The sequence below is a fragment of the Gymnogyps californianus genome, chromosome 2 (genome assembly GCF_018139145.2).
Source record: "Gymnogyps californianus isolate 813 chromosome 2, ASM1813914v2, whole genome shotgun sequence".
Taxonomy (NCBI): Eukaryota; Metazoa; Chordata; class Aves; order Accipitriformes; family Cathartidae; genus Gymnogyps; species Gymnogyps californianus.
In genome coordinates, this window is record NC_059472.1 from 156101945 (window position 1) to 156129049 (window position 27105).

The 27105-nt window shown below is 42.2% G+C and overlaps 3 protein-coding genes across 6 annotated transcripts in view; 1 reads left to right on the plus strand and 2 right to left on the minus strand.

Moving 5' to 3' along the window:
- Positions 1–1045, minus strand: part of WDR37 (WD repeat domain 37) — a 47826-nt gene extending 46781 nt beyond the window's left edge. Inside the window, exon 1 of one of the 2 annotated variants that reach the window (XM_050891640.1) lies at positions 980–1045. The gene's annotated coding sequence lies outside the window, so the exon portion shown is untranslated. The remainder of the gene's footprint in view (positions 1–979) is intronic. The other variant, XM_050891639.1, reaches the window with a different exon arrangement.
- Positions 1046–7057: 6012 nt separating this feature from the next.
- IDI1 (isopentenyl-diphosphate delta isomerase 1) lies at positions 7058–14055 on the plus strand. Of its 2 annotated transcripts, none has more exons than XM_050891097.1 (5): positions 7058–7186; positions 7910–8073; positions 9101–9193; positions 10577–10707; positions 11834–14055. In XM_050891097.1, the coding sequence occupies exons 2-5, from the start codon at positions 7932–7934 to the stop codon at positions 12149–12151; spliced, it is 684 nt and encodes a 227-aa protein (XP_050747054.1). In that variant the 5' UTR covers positions 7058–7186; positions 7910–7931; the 3' UTR covers positions 12152–14055. The 2 variants fall into 2 exon arrangements, with proteins under 2 accessions (XP_050747054.1, XP_050747052.1); XM_050891095.1 differs by having other exon boundaries at positions 7143–7186; positions 7913–8073.
- A 1156-nt stretch (positions 14056–15211) lies between these two features.
- GTPBP4 (GTP binding protein 4) lies at positions 15212–26525 on the minus strand. 2 transcript variants are annotated; one of them, XM_050891268.1, is made up of 17 exons: positions 26473–26525; positions 25484–25654; positions 24097–24200; positions 23883–24019; positions 23169–23269; positions 22697–22789; positions 21991–22182; positions 21841–21906; positions 21014–21103; positions 20447–20557; positions 20099–20176; positions 19939–19990; positions 19286–19386; positions 18172–18369; positions 17207–17272; positions 15925–16059; positions 15212–15403 (listed from the first exon to the last, which is right to left on the minus strand). In XM_050891268.1, the coding sequence occupies exons 1-17, from the start codon at positions 26518–26520 to the stop codon at positions 15251–15253; spliced, it is 1896 nt and encodes a 631-aa protein (XP_050747225.1). In that variant the 5' UTR covers positions 26521–26525; the 3' UTR covers positions 15212–15250. The 2 variants fall into 2 exon arrangements, with proteins under 2 accessions (XP_050747225.1, XP_050747226.1); XM_050891269.1 differs by lacking the exon at positions 20099–20176.
- Positions 26526–27105: the final 580 nt, after the last annotated feature.

The window sequence follows — 27105 nt, forward strand, 5'->3', positions numbered from 1 at the left end:
ATGTCCTTGAACAACAGTTCAAGGCTTAACTTGAAAAAGTTTTCCTCGTCTTTGCATAAGCACAATCTTTTTATTTAATTTCCTTCTACAACTGGAACCTAACATCTACTCAATCTCTGAATACGTTAAGTATATTAATTCTTCCCTCAAATTTGTTTTCACCATTTTTAGCTCAGGAAAAGATAGAAATACTGCAAATGGCTCTTTACAGACATAACTTTTACCCATCTCAGACAGTTCCAAGTCATCCTCCCGCTGCCGAAGGCTAGATCTACCCCATCCCACCACAAACAGCACCTCCCTTCCTCATGCAGTTATGCCCGACCTCATGGAATTTGGGCGTTTCATTTTTACTCCATTTGTACATGTGTCAGAGGATCTGAACTCAATCTGTAAACTAATGAGGTACTACACTTAGCTTGTCCTTCGGACATGCAGTAGCACACAAAGTTAGCGAGCAGAGTCTCCTCAGCAGGCACCCTCGGTTTCACTATCTGCAGACCTGGAACCATCCCTAGAGCCTCTGGCTGGAAGTGTTAAAAAAAAAAAAACCAACACATAGGAGAAGAGGAAAAAGGGCTTGTTTTCGGTTATTTCGGTTTTTGAGAAAGAATGTGCAAGTCATTTCACGCGGAAATAAACCGGAATAGGACAGGCTGGGAGAGGGTGCCGAGGCAGGAGCCCCACTTTATGCCACGGGCCTGGCGAGGCGGCGGCACCGCGCAGGTAGCGCCCGCTGCCCGCGCTTCCCCCGAGACCCCCGCCCCGGCCCTCCCGCCCCGCGCCCCGGCCCTTCCCTTCCCCCGCGGCTCCCCCCGCGCCGGGCCGGGCCGGGCCGGGCCAGGCCGCACCCGCAGCCCCTCGGGGGAGCCGCTGCCGGCGGCGGCGGGGGGGGCCTCGCCGGGCGGAAAGATGGCGGAGGGTCTGCGCCCCGCTGCGGGGAGCGGGGAGGGGGGGGCGCCGCGGCCCCCGCACTCACCTGTCAGCCACAGCCGGGGCGGCGGGCGGGAAGGGGCAGGGCCGCAGACGGCAGGGGGAAGGAGGAGGAGGAGGAGGAGGAGGAGGAGGGCAGCGAGGGCGGGAGCGGCAACGGCGGCAGCGACGAGCCGGGCGCCGCACTCCGGCAGCGACGCGCCTCTCTGGTGAGGAGCCCTCGCGGCGACATCCGGCGGCGGGCGGAAGCGGCGCGCGGCCCCCGCTCGCCGCTATGGCGACGGCCCGGGCGGCGGGCGGCAGCTCCTCGCCGCCGGCCGAGCCTCTCGCCCGGTGGCCGCAGCCTCCGGAGGTTTCTGCCCGGAGGCTCGGAAATGCCACCGGAACAGGGCGCGAGCCGCCATCGGACGGCTCGTTTGGGGTGGGTACCGTAAGCCCTGGTAGATCGGTAGCTGAGCTTACCGGTCCGTGCCGACAGCCTTGCTTGTTGCTGCATTTGACCCGAGGTGTGGTAATGAACAGGGACCCACCACACACACAAAATCGCCGGTACGGCAGCAGGCCCTGTCACGCTGCAAAGAATGGGGGCAAATGGCTGGGCTACCACCACCCCACGCTTCGGGGGTTGGCTTTCAACCCTGCATCACCTAGGTGTTAATTTAACGCTGATATTTAAAGAGCTGAGTTGTGTTCCATCTTAACTACAGCCCGAGCGGACCACTGTGGACTGACAAGGGAGATGAAACTTTCGTGAAACACCACTGGAATTCCGTATTTTTTAATATAGAATGCTTGGAAAATACCGAATCTGGACTTTTTCTACTCCGTCTGCAGGCGATATGACAGAAACAGTGACTCAAGGCTAACCACTACATTCTGCAAGTAGGCTGTTCACTTTGAAGCTTACAACCCATAATTGAAATGTGATTAATTCCTTTGCTGGGTAACGCTTGGAAGAAACCTTCACCTAAAATTCTTATTCATTGTAGCAGACTGTGAAAGTCAAGAGAGGCCTTTGCTAATTACTTTCTCTCTTCCTGCAGATTATCTAGCTGCCTCAGAAGAGGGCTGTGAAAAGGCCAAAAGAACATGTGCCTCAGAGTGAGGGCTGAAAATATTAAATTTTCTTTTCATGTGCTTCCCGGCTACAAGTATTCCTGCTGTTCTCTTTCGTCATCTCTTTCTTTTCTACCTCCTTCTGTGCAGTCATGGCTTAATTGCAGCTGTATTAACACTGACAAAAATAGTGTGTTTTACCTATTTACTAGCACCTTTTTCATCACCGGAGGTCATTCTGCAAGATAACCAGCCTAACTGGTTGAGAACTTCCCATAATTTTAGCCTATTCCCTTCTTCAAAGCCACCAAAAGGAGAAAGGAAGGGAGCAAAACAAATAGCTAAATGGCTTTAAGGAGAGGAAAAGAGGGGAGACAGAACAGGCAGAAGAAGATGGACAAGAGGTAGAACAGAGTTTCCTGGGAGGAAGCGTGAACACAACCTGACCAAATGCCACTGTTTGATGCTTTGAATACCCTTTATAGTTGGTGCAGTTGCAGTTACCATCTCAGCCATCTTAGCCAAGTCACAACTCGAGCCCTCAGCTATTCAGTTCCTAACTAAACATCTTTTTAAGCCTCATTATTCCTACCAAAATTACTTCATCCTAATGTAATTCTACTGTACCATAACAGTTTTAGCTATAAGTATGAAGGAAAAAAACGTCCAGCGAGAGCACAAGGATTCACATTTGAGATTTCCCTGGGAAAACACTTGGCAACTTTCTTACCCTCTGGAGCAGCTCACTCTCTAGCAGCACGGGGCAATACAGAGATGACCATTTTTTCCCTGGAGAAATGCAAAATACTGCAATAAGGAAAGACAGGGGCTTAAACAACTTTTTCCTTGATCCAGGGTGACTCTGACCTGAAAATTAACAGGCCTTGTATGGATGCAGTTGCTTTTTCACAAGAAAAGAACAGCAAGTGGCCCGTTGTCACTCTAGCCCTGGTACTGGTTTGGTTTTGTTGTGGCGCTACAAGACGAGCAGGCACTGTGTAATGTGTAGGAGCAAGTGCAAAACAAAAGACTGCACCTGCTTTCAACAAACTACTTTTTTGTTTCAACAAACAAGAGACATAGATAGCAATACAGGAGTCTAGGGAAACGGGGGGCAGTACTAGCTAGCATCTTATCAACAGCTAAGAACCTTTTTTAATAGGCATTACAGTAAACAGTGGTTTCTGTTAGGTTCTGTTAAGTTAGGTTCTCCTAGACATCACCTTCCAGACCTACTTCTGTGCCCATGGCTGGACTTGAGAAGACAAGATACAAGGCTTAGGACCAGCAACAGAACAGAATAATAGTTGAATCTCCCAAATAAAGATTTTCCAAACCTGTAAAAGTAGCAGGAAAAGGCAGAGCCTCCTGTCCAGAGCTCAAACCAAAGAAAGAAAAAAGAAAAACAGATCTAAGGGAGAAAAGGACTCAAGGGTTATTTCTTCCTTCATATAGGAAACCTCCTAATAACTCCTTCCTAAAAGAGCGGTTTCCTATATCATTAATCATCACCTTATGCTGTACAAAAACATTTGGAAGCCATCCATCATAGCACTCTTTCCATCACGCTGGAGATAGCAAAACTAAATGCAAATACAACATCCTACTTACATATTTAGCATACACGTATTACATTTTTACTACAAAGCCAGGTGTCTTCTCTGAAGCGAGCTGAAGCCAACCCACTTTCCTGAAATAGGCCTTTTAAGAAAGAAGGGTCAAGTGAACAGCAGCAGATTAGTTAGGACTGGGAGGTATTTACCTCCCAATTCAGATAAAACCCAGGCTGTTGTTCACTCTGCACATAAGTGGATCACTTAGACAAATGTTTTCTGAAGAGCTGTGACTCCAGGGCAGGATCAGACTTCCAAGAGGGATTCTTCAGGGAGACCAGGAACAAGGATAGCTCTATAGCTGAGAAGGATGAACTGGAAGTCTTAAACATTAGAACAAGTGAACAGGAAGCTTAGAAAGAGTTGGATCACATCAATGGGTTGGATGTGAAGGGTGGGGAAAAAACCTTAATTTTCCTTGGTAAAGCTGAAAACTGAGAGGCATGTCTCAAGAGTCTATGCGTTCTAGGCTGGGGTCAAATCCCAGCTTTGTTCAGCGTTTACTTCATCCTGTGGTTTACCATCTTCTTGTTTAACTTGCTGGAGAATTAAGATGTTTTCCTCCAGTTTGGTGGGGGCTGCATTTCTCTTTATCTTAGTAGACAGCAAAATTCTGTCAGTGATGTGCAGCTGGTTGGATTTTCAGGTGAAATGAGAGACTTCCCAGTGGTGACAAGAAACTGCTTTTCCCTTGCTAGTAGAGTGTTTGGAAACAGTCAGCAGACTTCAGGAGATGCATAAATTAAATCAAGTCTCAAAAGCATGTATATGTCAGGCATGCTTCTGTTTACGCGCGGTGGAGTAAAAGTTCTGAAGTTTCAGTGAAACGCGTACCATTACAAAAATTAGGATGTGTTATTTTCAACACAAATAGCTTCTTTCAAGGTACAGGGCAAGTCTGGAGGGGAGCGAGAAGAAAGACATAACAGGTGACATAAAATACCTGATCCTGAAAGTGTCTTTGGTTAAAGGCTTGGGAGGTCTCCCCCTTGTCTGTTTTGTGAAAAGGGTTTATTTTGTCTCTCTTGTCCTTTTTGGCTGCTTTTTTACCTCTCATTATCCACCAGGACTTGTTGTCAGACATGGTGCTACCAACATCGCTCCAGATGAAGTGCTTTGTTTGTCTGCGCAAGACAGGAACTATAGTTGTTTCTGACAGTTGGGTTCTAGACTGCCTGTACAGAAGTTCTCAGCAGTTATTACTAGGAAAAAAAAACTCTTTTCTTTTCTCCATTAGCTATAGGGACATTTTTCTGGTATCCCTCCACTGTGTAGCCTGAGCGTCATTGTGTACGTCTGCTCCTTGGTGTATGTCATATGTCAGCTGTGCCCCATCTACAGACCCCATCTCTGTCTTTTAGGGTAGAAGTTTCTATTCCAACAGAGCTTCGCTCTCAGGAGGGTTGGTTGTTAACTCTGTTGTCTTCATATGAGATGCTGGTTTGTATGTTCAGCTCAGTAGCTAGAGTATTTTTGATAATTTGTGTAGCTTGGATTTGGTTATATTAGGAGAATGATAGAAGAAAAAGTTGACCGATTTTTTTCATCTGGAACAATGAAACTAGCAAGTGATCGATATGGTGAAGGACGTTCTCAGTATTTCTACAAAGCTCAATCTCCAGTTACCGTGTTTTCATGCTAAACAGTGACTCAGGACAAAAAGTTATTTCTGTATGTTTCAGTCCTTTCTGAGAGTGCATATTAATTATTTTAATGTTCTTGTGATAATGAATATTACATTTGTAATATATTAATGAATAACACAATATTAACATTAATATTAATGTTCTTATGTTGTGTTTTCTGTAGTTAAAGGGATATGCAGCAGCTGGCACATTCTTTTACTTTTTTTTTTTTACTTTTGATGCTCTCTGCTGGTTTCAAGTGGCTTCCACTCAAACCACCTCCTGCCCTTACTCTCCCTTCATCAAGCTCTGCACAGGGGAACCCCTGTAAGATACCCCCCTTGTAAGACATTAACGGTCAGTTTGAACATTTTGTTCTGCTAATGGTATCGCTAAATGAAAGGCTATCTGTCCTGAAATGTTGGAACGTGAGCTGAGAGGCAATCAGAAAGAGTGATGCCTCCAAGACAACATGTGAAACGTCATTTCTAGGCCTTTTATGGAATCTAACCACAAATCCAAATCTGTGGACAGGTGATAAACCAGCAAAAGAAGTCTTGCTTAGAAGGTACTCAACTATGGTGCTGTGAAGTTTCTACAGAAGCTGGTATTGAAGTTCCTCTGTCTTTAGACTGGGTATCTGTGCGTATCTAGAACTACCCTATCTGAGTAGTTCATCTTGACATCTTGCCGACACTTGATTCCTATCCAGAAACTGGGTGTTTCTTTTTTTGTCCCAGAAGAAGTTAACGAGTTAGGCAATTTCAGAGCTTGACTAACATAGTAACTGTTTTCTACAAACTGTAGCTGTCAGTGAAGGAGGGAAGACAACTGGCCAACATCCCCCACCTCTGGGAGTGCCACAGGCAGTGATCTGTATGGCACACACTTAAACTCTTGAATTCAAGAGATGCTACTATGGAGCAAAGAAAGATGTCCAAGATTAAATGTGCTACAGAGACTGCCAAAAAGGCCTGCAACTCTACAGTCTCATGGTTATGGCATCTACCTGAAAGAACACTCCCAGAACCGATCGGAAATTCCATCCTGGAACTGTCTGCCACAAACACAGGTGCATTTGTAGGAGATAGCACTTCAGTGTGGTCCTTCATTTTTCATGGATGGGTGAAAAGACAATACGCAGTGCTTAATGTTAGAAATACTCAAACCTCCTGATTCATAAGAGAAGATAAAGGCACCTTTCATCTTTGCAAGTCACAGCAACAGCACGTTGCAACACAGCACGCTCCCCAGATGAAAGCCTGGAGGCCGCTCTCCTGCGGTGCGGTGCGGTGCCCTGCCTGGCCTGTACCGCACCGATCCACATCCAGCCTTGCCCCAGCCCGCCGAGCCTGCCCGTCTGCCTTGGCGCAGGTTCCGCCGTGCGGCTGCCTGCCCCGACACATCCCCGCAACCACCGGGCCTTCGTACCGCCCCAGCGACGGCTGGTGACGGAAGGCATCCCGGAACCGCCCGTCGCCACCGGAGCTCGGCTCGGAACGAAGCCTCCGCAGCCGGCTCCAACCTCCCCCTCAGCGCCCTGCCCGCCCCGCCTCCTGCCGGAAATGGCTGGGCCCCGCTGGGTGGGGCCGCGGCCTGACCCTGCCTCCCCGTTCCCATTGGCTAGCTCGCCGTTATCCCCTCTTCGTATTGGTCAGTGATTCTGCCTACCTGCGTTGCGGTTGGCCTTTCCTCTCTGTCACTGTTAGTCCCTCCTCCTGGGCAGCCCGCGCCGCAGTGGGGCGATCGGGCGATGCGGTGACGTTGGTGTTTGGGGGCGCTGCCATTGGCGGCGGCGGGGTGACGGGCGATGTGGCGCGTGCTGCGCCGGGCCGTTACCGGGGGCCGCCGCGGAGCCGCCGTCCCTCAGGGTCGTTGCTGCCGCCGTCGCGTGTGGGGCTGCCGCCAGCCGCTCGCGTCCGCCGCCGGCCTGTGCGGGGGGAAGGCCCGGGCCGAGAGGTGAGGGAGGGGAACGGAGGGGCGACGGCCGCCTCTCGAAGGGGAAGGGGGCTGCTGAGGGGCGGGGCTGGGCAGAGGGGGAGCGCGGGCAGCTGCTGAGGGAGCGGGCTCGGCGGGGAAGGGGGCTGCGGAGGGAGAGGGCGGTGGCAGGATGGGAGCTGCCTGGAGCATACCCGCGGGAGGCAGAGGCAGCGGGGCAGGGGCCGCGAAGACCGGGTGTGGGGGGTGGTCTGGAAGTGCCTTGGGCTGCGTGTCCTGGTCGGGGAAGCCTTGTTACTTAGTCCTTACTGATGGGGGGGGGGGGAAATGGACGTGCACATGGTGTCTGGCATGTAACCCAGAGGTAGTGTGCAGAACATGCATAGGCTGCGGGGTTAGGCAAGGTGACATTTGTTCTGGGTGAAATTTGGAATTGGATTTCTTATACTACCAGCCCATCAAAATGTTACACTTGGCACGTCTGTCCTGCAGCAGCTGCTGCATGGAGTTTCAGAGAAACAAAACAGAAATCTTCTAAGCACCTACACATCACACTGCAACATTTGGTATTGTGGATAGGAAGTTTCAGAAATCCAGAAGCACGTAAAACCCCAAAAATATAATTGGGGCACGATTTACACCGTGTCAGAAACCTAGCCATTTGATTATTTCTCACTCTTTGTCCAGAACCTTACAGATGTTGGTATTATTGAATGACTCTTCTTTTTGCTGGTTTTTTTTCAGTAGAACGTGTGCTACCATCACGATGCCTGAAGTAAACACAGATCACCTGGATGAGCAGCAGGTGCAGCTCTTGGCAGAGATGTGCATCCTTATCGATGAAAATGATAATAAGATTGGAGCGGATACCAAGAAAAACTGTCACTTGAATGAAAACATTGATAAAGGTACAGCTTGCTTACCTTCTAATTGAACCATTAAGTTGATTGAATATTTTCAGAAATATAGTCATGATTAAATTAAAGCCTTAATCTCAGGTGAGTGTTGATCAAACCAGAGCAAGTACTTCGCCACACCCCCTCTCCTCCCCCAGCTTGCAATATCTAGTTTTAAAAATACTGCAATATGGAGGAACACACAATTGGAGGCAGTAGCAAAGGAGAGAAATGTGTGATTGTGGATATAAGCTGTATGTCTTGATAAATATTTTTTAATCACATTTTGATGATAAAATAGTATTGTTTTCCTACTGTAGATACCTGATTCTATGTAGCTTTTTCTAAAGAATGCCACTTGCTTCTTTGCCGAGTTCTTTTCAAGTAGAAGAGACTTTGATTTTTAAGTAGTTCACATGGAGTCCTACTTCAAATACTGCTAATAGGAAAGGTTTTTTTGTTGTTGTCATTCTAATTGATTGTGGGTTTTATTTGAGGTTGGTGAGATTCATGAATCTTTCATAGTAGTTTGTGACCTCCTTTCCTGTACTCGGGGGAAACATCTTCCTGAAGAGTGAGGAATAACAAACTGAAAAAGTGCAGAAAACAGCAACTGTACTGTTTTTAAGGGAGCCTGTTTTCCATTGTACTTTCACAATTCCTGAAGCATTTTGAAATTCCATACAGTTTTTTAGGAATTTTTGAGTCATCTCTTTTTGATAGTAAATTTATGGATGCTGAGCCCTCCTTAGAAGCTTGCTCAAACATGCATCTTCAGAATGGTGAACTGACCGTGTTTAGTAGAACTCTTCTGTTGCATTGTTGTTCTTGGTGCTTTTCTAATTTCATAGTGTTTTGCATAAGCTGACATAGAAACCTAAATAATAACTCTTGAGTTTTTTACCAAATCCTTGTTTTTTAACATACATGAATTTTAGATTAGATTACCCAAAAATGAGGCCTCTCTAAGTCCTTAAGCTGTCTTCATATGTTTTTTTTCTTCTCTGTTAAATAGCTCTCTGATTTTTCTTTTTTTTAGGTTTACTGCACCGAGCTTTCAGTGTTTTCTTATTTAATACAGAAAATAAACTGTTGCTGCAGCAGAGGTCAAATGCAAAAATTACATTTCCAGGTTAGTACTGAAACACATTTTATTTATCAAAATGTTTTATTTAAATCACTATTTAAAAGAATATGCCAGTCTAATCTTGCAGTGTAACTCATTCTGAGGTTTTAGAATTTACTACTTTGTAGAGGAGATACTTCTAAATACTTCTAAGAGTTCAAGATGTACTTATCTTGTGGATGAAGTAAGATAATGGGAACGCTAGCTTATTGTTGTATATGTTCTTGGGAAGCGATTGTTCCCTGACATGTTTGATCCTGTTTATGCAAGTGCAGAGTGTGCGTTGTTTACCTCCTCTGCTGCAAGACGTATTTAGTGGAGTTGAAGAAATTGCTCTGGTAGCTGTGGAGAGTGTTCTCATTCCACTCGTAAAGACACGTAGTTGATGTGTAGTGGAGCCCTGCTGCTTGCAAGCAGTTGCATTGTGCTTCAGTGACATCTGTGGACCTTTATCTGTGTATGTCTTAACAAATGCTTTTTTAACTATAGAAGAAGTGAGACCGTGTGGCCGAACTATATATGCATGATTTTTGAAGACTCCTGAACTATTACTATCAAATGCAAATGGAGAGGCATAAAAATAAGAAGTGGAATGAAAGAAAAATAGCTTACACGAGACATGTTGGAGGAAGCATAAAGCTGTCTGTTTCAGAATTTTGGATGGAAAACAAATTCAAGTGTTTCCAACCCTCTTCAACTTGAGGAAGAAAGACCTTTTTTTCCTTCCAAGGGAATATTTACTTTAGAGAATGTTTTTTAATTTTTCCCTTGACTGCTATCTAATCAAAATGCTCGAGTGTAGTTTGTAGGTAATCTGACTCTATTTTAGATGCTTTTGAGCTAGACTTTTACAGATAAAAGGTTGGCCAATCACAGTTATTCTACATAACTGAGAAGTAATTTTTAATGTACATGAAGCAGAGAGTATAGAAGGTCTGTCCTTTAAACACAAGCGTAAACTGCTTATTTATGTCTGCTTACCATCAGCTGGTCTTGAAGCTCTGGGAATATTTTCAATATTCTGTTGCATATAAACTCCCAAAAGTAATTTTAATTAGCATTTGCAGGGTAAACAAGGTCTTTATAAACTGGCTCTCCAAGTAGATGCTATCTTGGGTATGAGAATGCATGTCTTCATGTGTATCAAACACTAACCTGCAAAGTAGTACTTGGTAGAGGCAAATCCTGGTGCAAAATATGTAAAGAAAAATAAGAGGTGAAAATATCCTCCTTATTCTCTGACCCTTCTCTGGAAAAGAGGAACAAAACTGTGATGTGTTGAATAACCGTCCTATGTCTCTAGGGCTTTTTTGGTGGATTTTTTTGTCTTTTTTTTTTTCCCCAATGCTTTATACGTGTCAAAAATGTACTGATACAAACTTCTTGCAGATTGTTTTACCAACACTTGTTGCAGTCATCCTCTAAGCCATCCACTAGAACTGGAAGAAAATAATGCCATTGGTGTTCGGAGAGCAGCACAGAGACGACTGAAAGCAGAGTTAGGAATTCCCATGGAGCAGGTAAAAGAAGGAGGGAGAAACCGGAATTCTTGCCAATGTTTGCCAGTTTACAGACTAACTGCGTCTGGTGGACAGGGTCAGCCTGAAACCTAAAAATGAATTTAACTTTGGAGATGTAGAGATCTTAGTGAATTTGAGACTACTTCATCTATATTCGAGTCTTAAAAGCTTATCTCAGTAAATGGTATTTTAGAATATTCCACTGCTCAAACTAAATATGAGCCAAAGAGTAAATCGCACAGTAATGAAGGATTGCGTTGCTTCAGGCCTGACACCGGGTGCCTGTGTGTTTTCCAGCTGCCCAGGGGAAGGCAATGTGCCATCCTTCCTCCGGGCCGATGGCAGCATGCTGTACGTGTTCTGGACAACTGGTGCTCCTGGAGGGCACCGCTGTGAGCTGCTGCCAGCATCCACGTACAAGTCCCTCTGCAATCCGAAGTTTCCTATGGGACGTAGGGTGGCCTGGGCACTCGGTGTGTCTTCCAGAACGATCACACAGCCCGCTTCTGGCTGCCCTCCTTTCTGGTGGCAATTTGGGAGTGCACAGAGAGCAGGGTGAAGCTGGCTGAATTATGCTTGTGGTCAAAATCTCTTTCCACGTTTTGTAACTAATTACGTTTGTGTCATGGGACACGGGAGAAGCAGTGTGCTGCTGGGAAACACGATGGTTAGGTTGTCCGCAGCATTAATTACCTGGTGTGCAACTTGCACAGATCGCTGGTAGATGAGGGTTATGCGTGGTCTGTCAGTACGCGGTTCTGACCTTGGATTTAAGGAGTTGTCTTTTCCTTGGGAGGTAAGGGGTAGGTGCAAGTGCTTGCGTTCATCAGTGCTTCAGTAAGCGTGCGTTAAGGTCTGGTAAACATTATTTAAAACTTACTGTATAGAAGAAATCCGCTCCAAATATTACAGGGTGAGTCTGACTAGAGAAATGCTGTGCAATTCATGTCATCAGAGCGCAATAGAATTTTTTTTCATAGTAATTCTTTGTGAAGAAATACATTGCAATTGTACGCTTGGGGGAAGAATAATTGTTGAGAGGGTAACAGCTGATAATTCTGCTGTAATGCCTAGCAGTGCAATTGTTCTGGTTTGGCACCGGTTCTGACAAGTGTTTTGGTTGTAGGTAACACCAGAAGAAATCTCCTATCTGACACGAATTCACTACAAGGCCAAGTCTGATGGGATCTGGGGTGAACATGAGATAGACTATATCTTATTTGTACAGAAGGACGTAACGCTGAATCCCGACCCTAATGAGATCCAAAGCTACTGCTATGTGACACAGAAGGAACTGAAACAGCTTTTGGACAAAGCCTCCAAGAATGAAGTTAAGATTACTCCGTGGTTTAAACTAATTGCAGAGACCTTTCTTTTTAAGTGGTGGGATAACTTACCTAACTTGAACAAATTTGTTGATCATGAAAAAATACACCGAATGTAAATAGCTGGGGTAAAAGATGCTGAAGGCTAGCAGTGATGTGCTGTCTCATTAACACTATGGTAACTTGTGACTCTTGAGTGCAGAAAAGTGATCCACCTGGAGCATGTTTAAGAAATAACTTTACACAGAGATGGTTATAGCCAATGTTTTTTCTTCTGTCTTCACCTCCTCTTCCCCCCAGCCTTGTTCCACGTGGGCAAGTTAAGCTTGATCTCACGTAAAATGGGTAATGGTAGCATGAGAAACCCCCTGGGTTCATCTTTCTCCATTACCTTGTGTGGTATGAAAGATCCTCAGCCTGCGTGTGCCCCATTTGCTCTTACTTCCTTGCGTAGCTACACACGCTGGCAAGGCAGTCTGGGCACCTCCTCTCCAGCTCATTTGGTGGAGCTGGTACGTTCCCAACTGTACCCGACTATGCCTTCTGAAATAGTGATTACAGAAGAATTTGAGTTCTGCATTGATGTTGACAAGACTAGTTGCCTGAAGAAAAAAACAACTAATTCAAAGTAATCAGGATGATTTTAATTGCAGAAAGCAAATCTCTTCAGCTACTATATAATTAACCAAACACATAAAAGCTTAAGTAATGGGATTGTCGGTGTGGACTGAGTTTCACTTTGAAGTGCTGCAATATGTGTCGCAGCTTTAGATAATAAACGTTGGGGGGTTTCTTTGGGTTTTTTTCCCCACCACCCTTTTCTGGTTAGATGATGGCTGAGTACTGGACATCTCTTAAAAAAAGATGGTTAATTATATCAAATGTAAATGGTACCTATCTAATATAGGAAGTAGCCTGTCTTTGGAGAAGGGATATGCATTAAATGACTCTTCTCCATCTTCCAGAAAACAAAGGCATCTTGATACAAGCTTTTTTCCTGCAACATCCACTGTAATAGTCATTCCCGGACAACTCAAACCCCTTGAACTCCACAATTCAAGATTGACCAGGTCTTAATTTCAGTTAATCAGAAATTGTACCAGAGTGCAAGAGCTAATCCTTTTTGATCTTGCAGTCAATTGCTAGTAATGAGTAAAATGGAGGGCTTTTTTTAATAAGACAAATAATCAAGGGTATTTCAATTTGAATTAAAGATTTTGGGGTTTGGAGGTTTTTTTGCCCCCCCAAAAGCTTTATTGTGATTTCTTCCGTTAGCAGACTACTCAAACATTGATTTCTTATGTTAACTTCTCCCAGAGGTGTCTTGATGAAATAGGATGTTTTTCGTACCACTTCTCCTTGCATGTAAAAACATGGTTGGAACTAGTCTGTGTTTGGTTTCAAGGTAAAACTAATTTTTTCCAGTGGTTAACATGTGTCTTATCCCAGTTGTGACTGCAGCGCTGAAGCTTCTATGTGCCAGCATCTCTAGTGGTTCAACACTTACAGGTTTTAGAGCCAAGTTTGTTGTATGTTAACCTGAATTGATGGATTGTCTTGAAGCAAGTAATAGTGGGTGAGGGAACGGTGATGCAATGTAACGGCTCTCTTGAATTCAGGGCCATCAGCCACATTACCTAAGTAATATATTAGAGTACTTTTCAAATACTTAAAATACGTTTAAAATAAAAGATTATCTTAAAGGTAAGATTACGATTAAAATACCTAACCTAAAACCTTGGACTGTTGTTTTCTTTCCAGACTTCGAGCCACATGGAGAATAACCACTATAAACAACAACATGCCTATGAAACGTCACTGAAGCAGAATGAGGGGGGGTAGGAGGGCATACATTTATTTTAACAAAGTTCTACTTTTCTAGTTCAAATGGCCAGCTTGGAGCAAAAGCTGACAAAGCATATCCTGAAGTAGAAACAATGTGCATAAGGAAGCTGAAAGCAAAGTTTTGCTAAACAGCTCTTCAAAATACCTTACAAGTTTTGACATTAAAGTTTTTCTTGACATTGAACTTCTTTGCACCATTACAGTATGTTTTTAATCCCAAATTTATTACACAAAGTAGATGAGGGAAACAATACGGATTTAGACATAATGCTCCAATATGCTAAAGTTGACATCTAAACACTCTTCTTACCCTGTTGTATTTGAAAATAGTTTTAAAAAAATAATGTAAGGATTCTTCCCCTTTTGGTTTTTTGTTTAACATGCATATTTCTTTGGATTCCTGTTTAATCTTTAAAATTGTGCATTTTAAGTGTATTGTTCAGCAACACATTTATAATGCATAATTTTACTAACCTCTAGATAATTCCTAGCTTGTTCTTGACCAACAAGGGACAAAAAGGGAGTATTTCACGTCTGACAATATATTTTGCCTTGAACAGATACAGAATTTTTGTCTATCAGCTTCTGAAGAGGTCTTCCTAAGCAGAGGATGACAGTAGCATAACTGACAGGAATTCAGGACAAAATTTCAGTCTGATCCTCCTTTTCTATGTATCTGAAATACTAAAAGTTGTACGGAAGTTGTAACCTTCCCTGCCCACGCTGGTTTAGGTTATCACAGATGGCAGGTCAGTACTAAAACCGCAATGATTCCTCCAGCTTCAGTCACCGTTTAGACTGGCAGCATTTCTCCCATTCATTCAAAACTGGCCCAGTGCAGGAGCACTACCTTTGTGCAGTGCTTGTCAGCCTCCCATTACCTCCCCACCAATTTCAGCCTTCACCTGCAACACACAGTCGTCACTTACTATACATCAAAGAATTAACTTGCACACAGAAAACCAAACCTTACTGATGCAGCACCTTACAAAGCTGTGCATTCTTAATTCTGATGGTAGCTCCATTAACAAATACTTCACATTTCTAAATTTAACCTCATTTTAAAGCTAGTTTTACATAGAACTTTAAATGCTTTACTGCTACATGAAAGTCAGGAGTAAGAAAATGGAATGAAGTATTTTTCATGTCTATTTAGAAGTGGTTTCTGCCACTGGTATCGACAAATTTCTCATGGTATTACTTAGAAGTGCAAGATCAAGGTCTTGGAACTTTCCCTCTCTGAGCTTCAAGTATTTTAACCGCTAACACAAACCATGTACTTTTTAAATGCTCTGTATGACTAAAAAGGAAGACAGGACTAGAAATTAGTTTTAATAAACTTAGTTTTAATTAGTTTTCATTCAGAAGACTGCTTATCTTCTCTGTGTTTTACCAGATTTTCTCTTTCCAGCCAGCAGATGTTTTGGCTTCAAGTCAAATATGTGTCTGTCCGACTCTCCTTTCCTGCCCAGGCGATTCATTTTCTTTTGAGCCTTCTTTGCCATAGTCTTGACCTTCTTCACCATCTATTTAAAAACAAATGTGCAGTTACTTCCTCAGTAACTCAGGTAACTAGCTTTACCTTTTAAAAAACGACTAAGCTAGATGATTTTAACGAGGACATTGACTAACACCCAACATATGCCACCATCTGCAACTCTGGAACAGTATCACTGCAAGTATCACTAATCCTCCTTAGTGAAACTCTTCTGTTTCCAGTACGCTAACAAGATGATCGCGCTACCCCTGGAATTCCTAACTTAATAAAGGTGGAACTCCACAGTTTGTAGAACTCTTCCTTCATACTTGCATTTAGAGACAAAAATTTAAAATGTACTTTCTTAGTCTGTATTATTACGTCTTATTTGTAAGAATGAACTAGGCATTTTTGAAGTATAGAGAGTTCAAATGAAAAGAAGATGAAGCTGCAAAGAGAAGAAAGATGAACTCTAGACAAACAATGAGCCTAGTATGACATTTCTCAGAAGCTGGTTTAAGTACAATCATGCTGGTTTAATTCCTATAAAGGTAAATAACTTCAACAAACCTTTTCATCACGAAGACCAGAAACATCCCGTGGTGTGCGAGAGGAGCTGCGACTGCGTGCCACAGATTTAGGGGTTTCAGATTCATCACGTTTACGTTTCCTCGTAACACTACGGGACCTTCTCACGTAATGTGCCTGAAATTCAGAACATCACTTTAATCATTAAAACCAGAAACAATCAGCTCAGGCATGCTCCATTTCTAATGAGACTAATACGAAAAAACAGGCAGTGGACTGCTGTGATACATTCTATTGGTTATTCCACAGTAACATGAAGACCTTGTCAACTGTGGGTCACTGCCTTTCTGTCCTACAGTAATATTCAAATTTCGGTGAATATCAGCATATTCTTTTCACAGTTATTAACTCAAGTTTTCTGATTTTTTTCTGAGTAGATTCATAAGTAATGGATAAAAAGACACAGACAAATTAATGGATAGCAATACTGAAGCAATTTTGCAACAGCAAAAAAGCAATGAAGAAACCTACCCTGATTAGTGTCCTGCTTGCAGGACAAAGCCCTGAAGAATTTCAGACGTGAAGACTTACCATCCTACAGCACAAGTATTAAATTCCTCCTCACTGAGCTCGCTCCTAAATCAACATGGCATGTCAGCTCTGAGAAGCATAAATGCCTGCTTCAGATGTGTAGTGTTGCCATTCCTTGTTTCCTAACTCCTTGTTTAGTGAAAGAATTTGAGGTCTCAAGATCTAAATAGCCATAAGACTGCTGGATTTGCTGTACAAAATGGATTTTTTTTTTAATTTCTGATAAAACGAAATGTCTCCCGAAGGCAAATCTATGTTTGAAGTACTTTAGCTGCCTTACATCTAAAGATGCCAGTTGGCCTCAAAAACTTCAATTACAACTCACAGAATTTATGAACCGTAAAAAGATAAGCCTGATCTGTCATTATTACTATTTCTGACATAGTAGTGTCTCATCCAACAGCAGCCCAAAGCAGACTTGAAAACTAAGAAGTATGTTTAGCCAAACCCCGTTCTTCAATCCTATACAAATTCCAAAAGAGTTCTAATAGGAAGCAGTGCATATATATATGTGATCCTTGATGAATGTTAGTTTATTTTTTCAGCCTACCCAACATGTTTTGATCACGTCACTCAAAAATTCCAGTATTGACTGCCTCATCTGGGTTTCCTATTTTCTCCTTAATAGATCCCACCTCTCTCTTGTGCCAACTGTAATGGGCATTTCAAATGTGCTCAAAGAAATTCAGCATGTAATGAAATTGAACTTTGTGTTTAATTAGCAAAAACTTACATCATCTTTATTAGTCATGTCGAGTCCAAGATCAGTCATTTCTTTCTCTAGCACCTTCCGCTGGACCTGTAAAAAGACAGTTAAGAAAACATGTTTCTTTCAAAAAAGTATCATTCTATCTTATTTTTTGTCTTAATATACCACCATAAGCCCATTATATTCTCTACGTATTTATTCCTTTGGCACACCCCACAAGCAGATAATGAAAGTCATAACTTCACATTTCATTTATTGCAACTTAATTCTCTTCATCCATAAATCCTTCTTCATAGGATTGCAATGTCCCAGCATTCCCTAAAGATCTTTCAAATAGTTTGCCTTTTTGGGGGAAGGTGACAAAGAGAGGTATTTCAGTCAGAAATGTTTCCGTCTCTCCCAAAAGGCACACACTTTGGGGAAGGTAAGAAAAACTGGGTGCAAAATCAGCTAGATTCATTTTCTCAAAATGTCCAGTTATCAGTTTACTACTGGATTGTCCTGGACCGGTCACAAGAGATTCTGACATGAGAAAGAGTGGTACCTGGCTTCCAAAAAGAAACAATCTTTTTCAGCATAGGGAGGGCCCCATGACAAATTTTACATGATTGTGATTTTAAGTAATTATATAATTCTCCTAATTATTTGAGTTTTAAATAAACAAACAACAATAATAACAATATACGATGCAGCAACCCAATTAAACGAGCTGAATTGTATTCTTCAAAACTTTTTCTGCAATATATATGGCATTTTACAAAAGACTCACTTGTGTGACACACAACAAAAAGGGCTACTATCACTCACTTGGTTTGGCCTCCACAACTAAGTAGTGACCAGAACTCCTAGGAGGACAGAAGGAAGCAAGTAGCAAGTGAGGGCCAAACATGAGAAAAAGTGATCAGTTCCACTGCCCGATATTGTTATATGTTTTCATAAAGTTATTACAGATCAGCAAGATTTTGTTACAGAATATATTCTATACTTGCCTTTTTAGCTGTTCTAGGCATCCTCGGACCTCGAGTATCTTTTTCCTTTGACTGCAGGATTTTCAGTTTCTTCTTTTCTCGGATCTGTTGTGCCAACTGTCGGATTTCCATCATTTCTTCATCTTCACTTTCTGGTTCACTGTCATATTCTCCAGCAGCTTCTCTCAGCTCTTCCTCTTTCTCTAATTCTTCCAGTTTCTTAGATTTTGAAGAGATTAAATGAAAATCAAGAGGCTCATCAAATCCTTGACTTGCAATCCTCGACTTGCAATCCTCAACATTACATTTCTGCATGGCCCAGGGCCATGACAGCATGCAGACCCTTCAAAGAAGGAACTCCTTACTTGATAATGACCCCTCCAGCCACGCTTAATGCAGTTGGGGATAGAGATTACTGTGAACCTATGGGGCACACTACTACGCAGACTTATTTGATCACATCGCATTATAGTTTTGGCTGTATCTGTGTGACTGCCCCAAAGCTGCCCACTGCGTGAATGCAGATGTACTATACTGTGAACTGTGCTAGCCATGCCGTTTCTGGAAACACATTCTGAAAAAAACCTTCTCTTTCTACATTTAGCATGAGTCTGGAACAATTCAGATAAACCCAACTGCATAACCGGCAGGCTCCGTAGTCTGCACTCACTGCTTCTCCATAAAAACCAGCAAGAAATAAGAACAGTGCCTGTTATTAAATAAAAACGTTATAAATTGAGAATTCAGTCTATTTCCTTTAACATCATACTCCAGTAGACATAAATTTGATGGGTGAATATCGTGTTATTAATAATCCATAAAGTTCGATAGCTACATTCCTTCTGGCTGTAGTCAAAGAATGAAGAAATATAACTTCTCCTGCAAACCTTGTATTTTAGGATGGAAAAGGTAAGATCACCATCACTCTGACAAGGTAAAGCAATTTTCCATTCTTCTGAAATGCTGTCCTTGATCATTCAGAAAACAGTATCTTTTCCCATGGCAAGTGCAGGCAATGTAAAAGAACTTGTTCTCACAACATACTGTTTTTAATCTACAAATACAGTAATTTACACTGAACAAATAAAGGGATAAAGAGGCAAGAAAAGTGTAAAAAGAATAATGGAAAACTCACTTTCATTATATCTGGATCAATGTAGTCAAGTATATTATGACCTTCCCATATCTCTGGTATCTTATCGTATTTTTCAGATGAATTCATTAAGTCCCAGTATTCTTAGAAATATAACAAAAATTAATAAAGAGACAAAAATAATGTCAAAGAATGTTCAATGACAGAAACAACACTCAGATCACAATTAAAAAAAAAAAAAAGTCATATCCCTAAGTGGCAAGAATTTGATAGCATCTCTGACATATTCACAAATACTTCTGATCCCCTTCCTACTGCCAAGCCATAATAAGAAACAGATATCCAGTTGAAACAGAATACATGCAGTCTCTCTCATATTGATACTTTCTTAACAAAGAGAGCATCAAAAATTAATGAGGTAGCATAATATAAAATGGAAGGGAAAAAACACTTGAATCATCAGACCAGTCATTATATGTCTGTGACTCTAAACTGGGAAACAACTGAGTGACGTTACGAAACAATGAACAGTCACTGAAGATCACCAGTTCTGGAACAGAAGTAAAGGATAGCATGCAATAAAATGGTGGCATTGGTACTTAGTTGAAGGGAGACAGGTTTAGGTATTCTCCCTTAAGACTGAAATAGCCAAACTTTACTGCTTATAATAATACTGATTCTTATATAATACTTACTCTGAAGATCCAAAACATAATCATCTCCCATTTCAAGTTCAAGATCTCTCTCCTGCAAAGACACACATGGTTTTATATACCATCTAATTTAAAATCTATGGGTTAATATAGCAAATTTAAAACCCATCTGCTGATTTCCTAATTAAGAGATGCCATTTACCAATTTCCTCCTGGGTGTGTCTACTTCCATGCGTTTCTTACGTGCTACTGCTCCCTCAGGTATAAAAGGTAGCCGCTCCTGAAATTAACGCAACAATCCACCCCCATAAAAAAGGGGGAAAAAAGTTTGAATCAATTTTTTTATAATGCTATAAATCACCATTGCAGAGTAATGTATTTCTAAAGCATACAAAATCCCAAGCTGACTCTCCCACCAGCAAAGGCAGTTATAGATAAAAAATAAGCAAATTTCACCATATTAATCTGTTCACATGTTAAGACAAGAGAATTCTTATCCTACTTAAGAAGTACTGGGAAATACACTAAAAAGTGTAAACATGTCGCCTACCTTGTTATCTCTTTTGGTTGGCATGGCCAAGTGTAATCTATTCAATACTTCATTCACTTTATTTCCTTTCATTTTAGTATCAACACGATGGGCCAACAGTCTGTCACAGGCCTGAAAGTGCACAGGGCAACATTAGGTAAGGAATGAAGCCTTCCTGATACAACAAATGACACAGTAGGCTTTCAATCCCAAATATCTAGCTTCACATGTCATCTTCTGTCTAATCGGTTATCTCTCTAGCTCTCAAGAAAGCATGGAATTATTTTATATAAAAAGTATCATGGGAAGATGCATACAATCCTTTTTTTTTTTTTTTTTACAATGAGCTGACAGTAAAGGAAAGCAACAGGACTCAGAAAAAACTCACCGAATTTTTTTAATATTATGATTTGTATTAGACATAATTTTCCATTTGCACCCAAGTCCACTGAGGCTCAACAGGCTATAAAGGATAACATGCTTAAAGTTTATCCCGATAATGCACAGTTTAACTGAGATTAAATTCATACAAATGAAGCAAAATGTTAGCTGTTCATTTGGAATGAAATTGAGAGAAAAGAGACCTACCTCTGTTTTAACTTGGATTACACCTTCTTCTGTTAGAGTACTTGTCTCTATTACAGAAAATCCTTCTGCTTCGAAAGTTTCAAATATTTTCTAAAATAGAAACATTACCCCAAAGAATGACATTCTGCCCATTTCTTAAAATACCGATACATTAAGAACAGAAATCTTAATCCAATATCAATACATGCAACTTGTTACTATTCTATTAGACCGTGTTTCTGAAAAGATGACAGAAACTTTACAACTACAGTTCTATTTAATCTGTTTCTTCTTTTACAGGCAAATAACTACTTTCTAAAAGGCACCTATAAATGACACATAAGGGGGGAAAAAAAAAAAGAGTGAAATAAACACAAATTCTATGTGTCCTTGAACTTGTAGATACAAAAGAATTAGCCCTGCATATACACGACGTGTTGCCCACTGGGACCTCCTACTGCAACTGTTCAGCAACACCGCTCAGTCTAGCGCTCATTGTCTCTGAGCTCTTACTGAAATGATTATTGAACAAGCCTATTCAGTCTTACTTCCAACTACAGTAGCAATTGAAAGTTCTCACAGCATCAGAGATTTCTGAAACCACTAAGGACTTGCTTTCTGTTTGGCATTTACGATATTCAGGCAAGGATATACATTAGACAGTACTTAAGAAAGATATGGGTCAAGACCTGGAAAGCTACTTTCCATTACTCTATTAAACAGTTAGATAAAGAAATGATCATGTAGAAATTTTTGCCCAATACAAATGATAGCCGTCCACAACACTTGCACATAATATTTTTGTAAATGTTGGAAGACAGAAAGAAAGGTGGGAGAAGTTGTCTAACCTGACTCTCTTCAGGAAGTTCTGCAATCCTCTTCACATCACATTTGTTTGCAACAATTATAAGTGGCTAATAAAAAGAAAAAAAGAATCATAATTCAAGTTATCATGCTATAAAAACCTGGGGTTTATTAATAATGTAAACCAAACCTACCTTGTTAGCAAACAATGGCTTAATATTTCTGAAGAGCTCTACTTGCTCCTCCAGGCTATGCCCACACTGCTCAGACACGTCCATCACGTAAAGCACAGCAGCGCGAAGATGTGCAAGCGCAGTTATAGCCTGCATCTCAATGGTGTTCCTATCCTCCAAAGGATGATCCAAAATACCAGGAGTATCTACTACCTAAAATTAACACAATTAAGTCAGGCGTTATTACAGGATAATTGATACACTATTTTAGAACATGTGCTTGACTTCTCATCGTCTTTTTTAAGACAGCAATATTCTTTCCTTTCAGTCATAAGTAAGACTGTAAACTCAGCCAAATTGAGCATGTGAAAATGGAGTAATTGGAGAAGAATGAGGTTTCAGAATAACCAACACTCCAAGTATTGAACAAGTAAGGAAAGCCCTGCCCCAACCTGGCCCAGAATCTGACAGTGATAAAAAGTGAGCTGGCTTTAGTCAGTAATTCCATTTCCATTCTTCCCTCAAATTGAAAACACACCCATACGTGTACGTTTTTAGAACAGATTTTGACTACTGCCCTCATTTGGCACTCTGTACCTTGCACAGCAGCTCTCAGACATAGTGTGTCTCATCAAGACACAAAAATGCAACCCACATTGCAAAATGGCAAACCAGATTACAACCAGTTAATTCTTTAAAGAAAATGCAAAATAGTAACAGTTCTTACCTGCCAACGCAGATACTTATAATCCATATGTCCCACAAAGAGAGATTTTGTGGTAAAGGCATAAGGCTGCACTTCGACATCTGCTCTTGTAACCTTAAAACAAGATTCATTCACACACATTTACTGAAAATTTCCTGAAGTTGCAAGCAGTGTATCATAATTATAATACTCTTCCTTTGCTACAAAAAAAAGCTAAAAAAGGTTATTCTGGCTTCTCTGCAAGAATTTATCTATCAGAAAATACGTTAATGGGATACATGCTATTTTGGAAAAGATAATGATTTTTAAGAGTGAAATCTATTGTAATTTTCCATTTATCCCTCCAGGAATTTCATTCAACCTCTACTTACACATTTGAATCTGCTACCGCTCACATCAGACAGTGCCATTAATGATATCAAATTGTTTAAATGTTACCTTATTTTAATTAAATGGTATCTCAGCATTATTTAAAAAAAAAACATTCACATACCTTATTTATAAAGCTAGATTTTCCAACATTCGGGTAGCCACACAACAGAAGAGTTCGTGTATTGGGATCGATGGTTGGCAAACGAGACAAATGTTGTCGTACTGAAATGTTAAAAAGATTTTTTAAATATTTGCAATAATTTAAGTTTTACTGAAATGGAATAAAAATTCATATGCTGAATCGTTTATGTACAGATTAATAACTATTCTGACATGATAATTCGATTGATCATTTATGAAAATGCATAATGGTTTGTAAACTCCACAAGTATCTACATACAACAAAAAAAGAAACTTAGTAAATATTTAAAAAATGAAGACCACTGTCTTTTAGCTAGAATGACCCCATCAAATCAGGCAACATAACCTGAAAGAATAATAAGCCTGAAGTAAGGAGTAATGTTTGGACAACATTTAGCATTATTTTTCAAATATACGTTAGTGAAAATAACGATAAATAAAAGCATGGCTGAGACTTTTAAGCAAAGAAAAACTTTTTATAACTGTTAGTAATACCACAAAATGTAAAGACTTTTCAAAGAGAAAACTATTTAGTTAAAAAACAAATTCTAAGTATTTGGGGATTTTGAAACTATTTCTATGTTTCCTGTGTCTATATTCTGCATCAAACACATTCTTCTAACTGTTATTAAGTGTAAGAATAAATTTTACATCCAATTCACATGCCTTATTTTAACCTATTTATAACACAAACCTTGCTCCAAATATTCCAAGCTTTGTTTCTGTCTTTTGATAATCGTGCACATTCGTCCCAGAGCAGCACGTTTCAGCTGTTTGCAGCGGTAAAGGGAATCACCATACTTCATCAGCCGCACATAGTCTTTAGCAACACTGTGGAGACAAGAAATAAGAATTTAGCCAACAATCAACCAGGCAGGTACAAAACTGAAGAAATTAATGTCCCTTACTTGTCAATCAGATTCTTGGCAATATTAATCTGTCCCAAAGCCAGCTTGTAGTGATCTTTGTCATAGAGAACATTCATCAAATCTGCATAAAAAGGATGAATATCCTAAAACAAAAGCATAAAATAAAATTAAGCCTAATATTTTCCTTCTTTAAAATGACTATTTCTTGGCAACCACGTAAGTTCATTTTTTTTCTCCAGTACAGCAACACAAATGACAATGGAAGCCAAACAGTTTTCATTACTATCTTATGTAAGAAAAACAATCTGCTTGGTCATTAAATGCATAAAACTTAATCGCTTTGAATTTCTTCTGCAAACACCTCTTGGACTCATTCATATGGAGTTTCCATTTGATCTTTTGCTTTGTAAAATACTTCGTATTACAACTTTGAAGGCGCTTTTTTTTTAAAATAAGAAACTGCAAGAAGCCTGCAGAAGTAGTTTCTAAAAGCAAATTCATACTATACCAGAAACACAGTGACAATACTAATTCCTCCCTTTTTCTGAGTGCTACATTAAATTCTGTGCAAGACTGGATAAGAAGGGTTTCTTCAATGCCCAAATAAATCCTTCAGCTTTCCAAGGAAGCAGCATCTTCAGTTCAAATCTTTTAGACAAAGTATTTCAGCTACTTATGTATTTATTTGCAGAAATTTCATCATGTGATGTTAAACAAAACACAGAAGATATTTGTGTGAATTCTGCAGTAATACTCACTGGATATGAAAACATCAGGAAAAAATATGGTTGCAGGTCAACAATTTAAGCATGAGCAGAAAACTGCCTATAAAAAAGCCCCACTGGACACGTGGATCCAGATGCAGTTGTTGGGAAGTTAAGACTATGTGCAGTGTGTTTCCACTATCCTTTATGGGACCAACAACAATGTTTATGTTGTCAAAGAAACTTCTGAAGAACTGAAGATGGGAAGCAATGTGATATACTTGGACATTTCTTACTTCCTGCAAATACTTTCTAGGGAAGACTAACCATAAGCACAATCTACATACGCATACACAAAGAAGAAATAAGCGGACACAACATACTTCAAAAAACCCACACTTTCTTTTTCTTCATTCAACAGCAACTTCTGGCAAACATATTTGATCGGCTAAAACCTTGTAAAACCCATCCTTCAATGACCATTCATGGGCACAATTCAGACTTCCTTTCTTAGTAGGAACATACTATTTTTGCAGAACAAGTTTGCCTAACATTACTCCCAGTAAAATCTACCGGGAATCAGTCAAAATCATGTACACAGTGAATCAGCAAGATGTTGCTCAGGCCAAAATAAACCCGAATAAAACCAATATGCTGTTGAAGAAGTATTCCTGATGCCATGAAAGCAAAGTTCCTTTGTAATCAAACAACAAAACACTTACATCTAATTTGGGGAAATCTGTTAAGATCTGAGTGAGTCTATCATGGTAATTTTGTTGAGTATATTTGACTTTTCGCATGTAAAAATGTCGAATCCGATGGATTTGATAATGTTTATGAATGACAGTTGGGGTCTTCCGCTGAGTCTTTGACAACGTCAGATCTATGAAGTCCTGCAATCAAGAAAACATGACTAATTACACAAATTGTTAACTTCTTACAAAGCCATAAATTTTACTTTGGTGGAGGAGCATGCAGACCAGTTAAGCGCATCCACGCCACACGTGGTTTGCAACGTGTTTTAGGATAGGTTCCCAACGTATGTTTTAGGATAGGTTCCCATCTCCGGGTAATAACAAGCGATTTGCACGTTCCCTCTCCGGTTTTCACGTCCCTTAACTGAGGGTTGGCTTCCCCTCCACGTCTGTCACAGCAGCGGCTCGGGAAGCGACCCCGGCTCCACCGAAGCCCGGGGGGGTCGGCAGGCCCGTCCCCCGCCGTACCGAGCGGTGAAGCACAGCAGGCCCGAAGCCCGCGAGGAGCTCCGCGCACCATACTTTTAACTGAAGCTCCTTCCTTAGACTAGAGGAGAACTTTATTTTGAATGAGCGCGCAGCGATCAGGCTCAGTACAGGTTTGGAAGACAGGAGGGATTTTTGTGGGGGCCACCCCGACACCCCCGCGGGGCAAGGCAGCCCCAGGGTCCCCCCTCAGGCCGCAGTGCCCCTCTCTGACAGGACCTCCGCTCTCCCCCCACCCTACATGGTACAGGCCGCCAGGCCCAGGAGCACCAGCCCAGGGCGAGTCCACGGGTCGCGCGGGAGGGGGAGGAGGCGAAGGCCGAGGCCACGCCGGCAGCGCGAACGGGGAGGGGGGGGAAGGGCAGCGCTCTCCTCACGCGCGGCAGCGGCCGCCGCCTGGCGGGAGGGCCTGGCCCCGCGCTGAGGGGCGCCCAGGGAGCGGGAAGGGGACGCGCGGGCGACGCCCGTACCTTGGCGGACGGCACCACCGTAATCTTCTTGAAGTTGTAGAGCGCCATGCCGGCCGCCGGAGCCGCGCCGCACGCCGCCGGAAGAGGGAGAGAGGCGGTCCCTCTCGCGAGAGTCCCGCGCTGCCGCCCCGGGGAGGCGGGGAGGCAGGGCCGGGCTGAGGGCGGCCCCGGCCCCGGTCCCGGCCCCGGCCCCGGGGTGCGCGGTGCCGCACGACGCCCGTGCGGGCCCCAGGGCTGGGGAGCCCCAGTCCCGCTCCGCTTGGGGCCCTCCCGGCCTGCGTGAGCTCGGGGTGCTGCGCGGGCGGTGGCGGGGCGGCTGGGGCCCGGGCGGGCCTCGGGGGGCCCCGGAGGGCCCTGCCGTGGGGAACGGCACACTGGGTTAAGTTGAGGCCTTGCTGGAGAAAGACCGAACCGTGAGCAGGGGCTCAAGTAGTGGCCTGTTGGTATGATTTAGAGCAGTCTTGTTTTGTGCCCTGTAGGACCGCGAAGGCAAAATACATCCTCACTCTTGGGTTACGGGATTAAAGGCTGATTTCCGTTAGCGCAAAGCAGAGAACAAGGATCGGGGAAGGGGCCCCAGTAGCCTGATCAGCGCCCAGGGGCCCCCGACCTGTGTCCTCCCCAGGCCGTCAC

Bases quoted from the DNA above. Each gene is read 5' to 3' on its own strand.
- IDI1 (XM_050891097.1), top strand. From the start codon at position 7,932: ATGCCTGAAGTAAACACAGATCACCTGGATGAGCAGCAGGTGCAGCTC. The intron at 9,194-10,576 runs GTTAGTACTGAA...AACTTCTTGCAG, and splicing joins TGCAAAAATTACATTTCCAG to ATTGTTTTACCAACACTTGT. The intron at 10,708-11,833 runs GTAAAAGAAGGA...TTTTGGTTGTAG, and splicing joins TAGGAATTCCCATGGAGCAG to GTAACACCAGAAGAAATCTC.
- GTPBP4 (XM_050891268.1), bottom strand. From the start codon at position 26,520: ATGGCGCTCTACAACTTCAAGAAGATTACGGTGGTGCCGTCCGCCAAG. The intron at 23,270-23,882 runs GTTTGTGTTATA...TTAACATTTCAG, and splicing joins CTTGGAATATTTGGAGCAAG to TACGACAACATTTGTCTCGT. The intron at 21,907-21,990 runs GTAGGTTTGGTT...TCTTTTTATTAG, and splicing joins AGCCATTGTTTGCTAACAAG to CCACTTATAATTGTTGCAAA.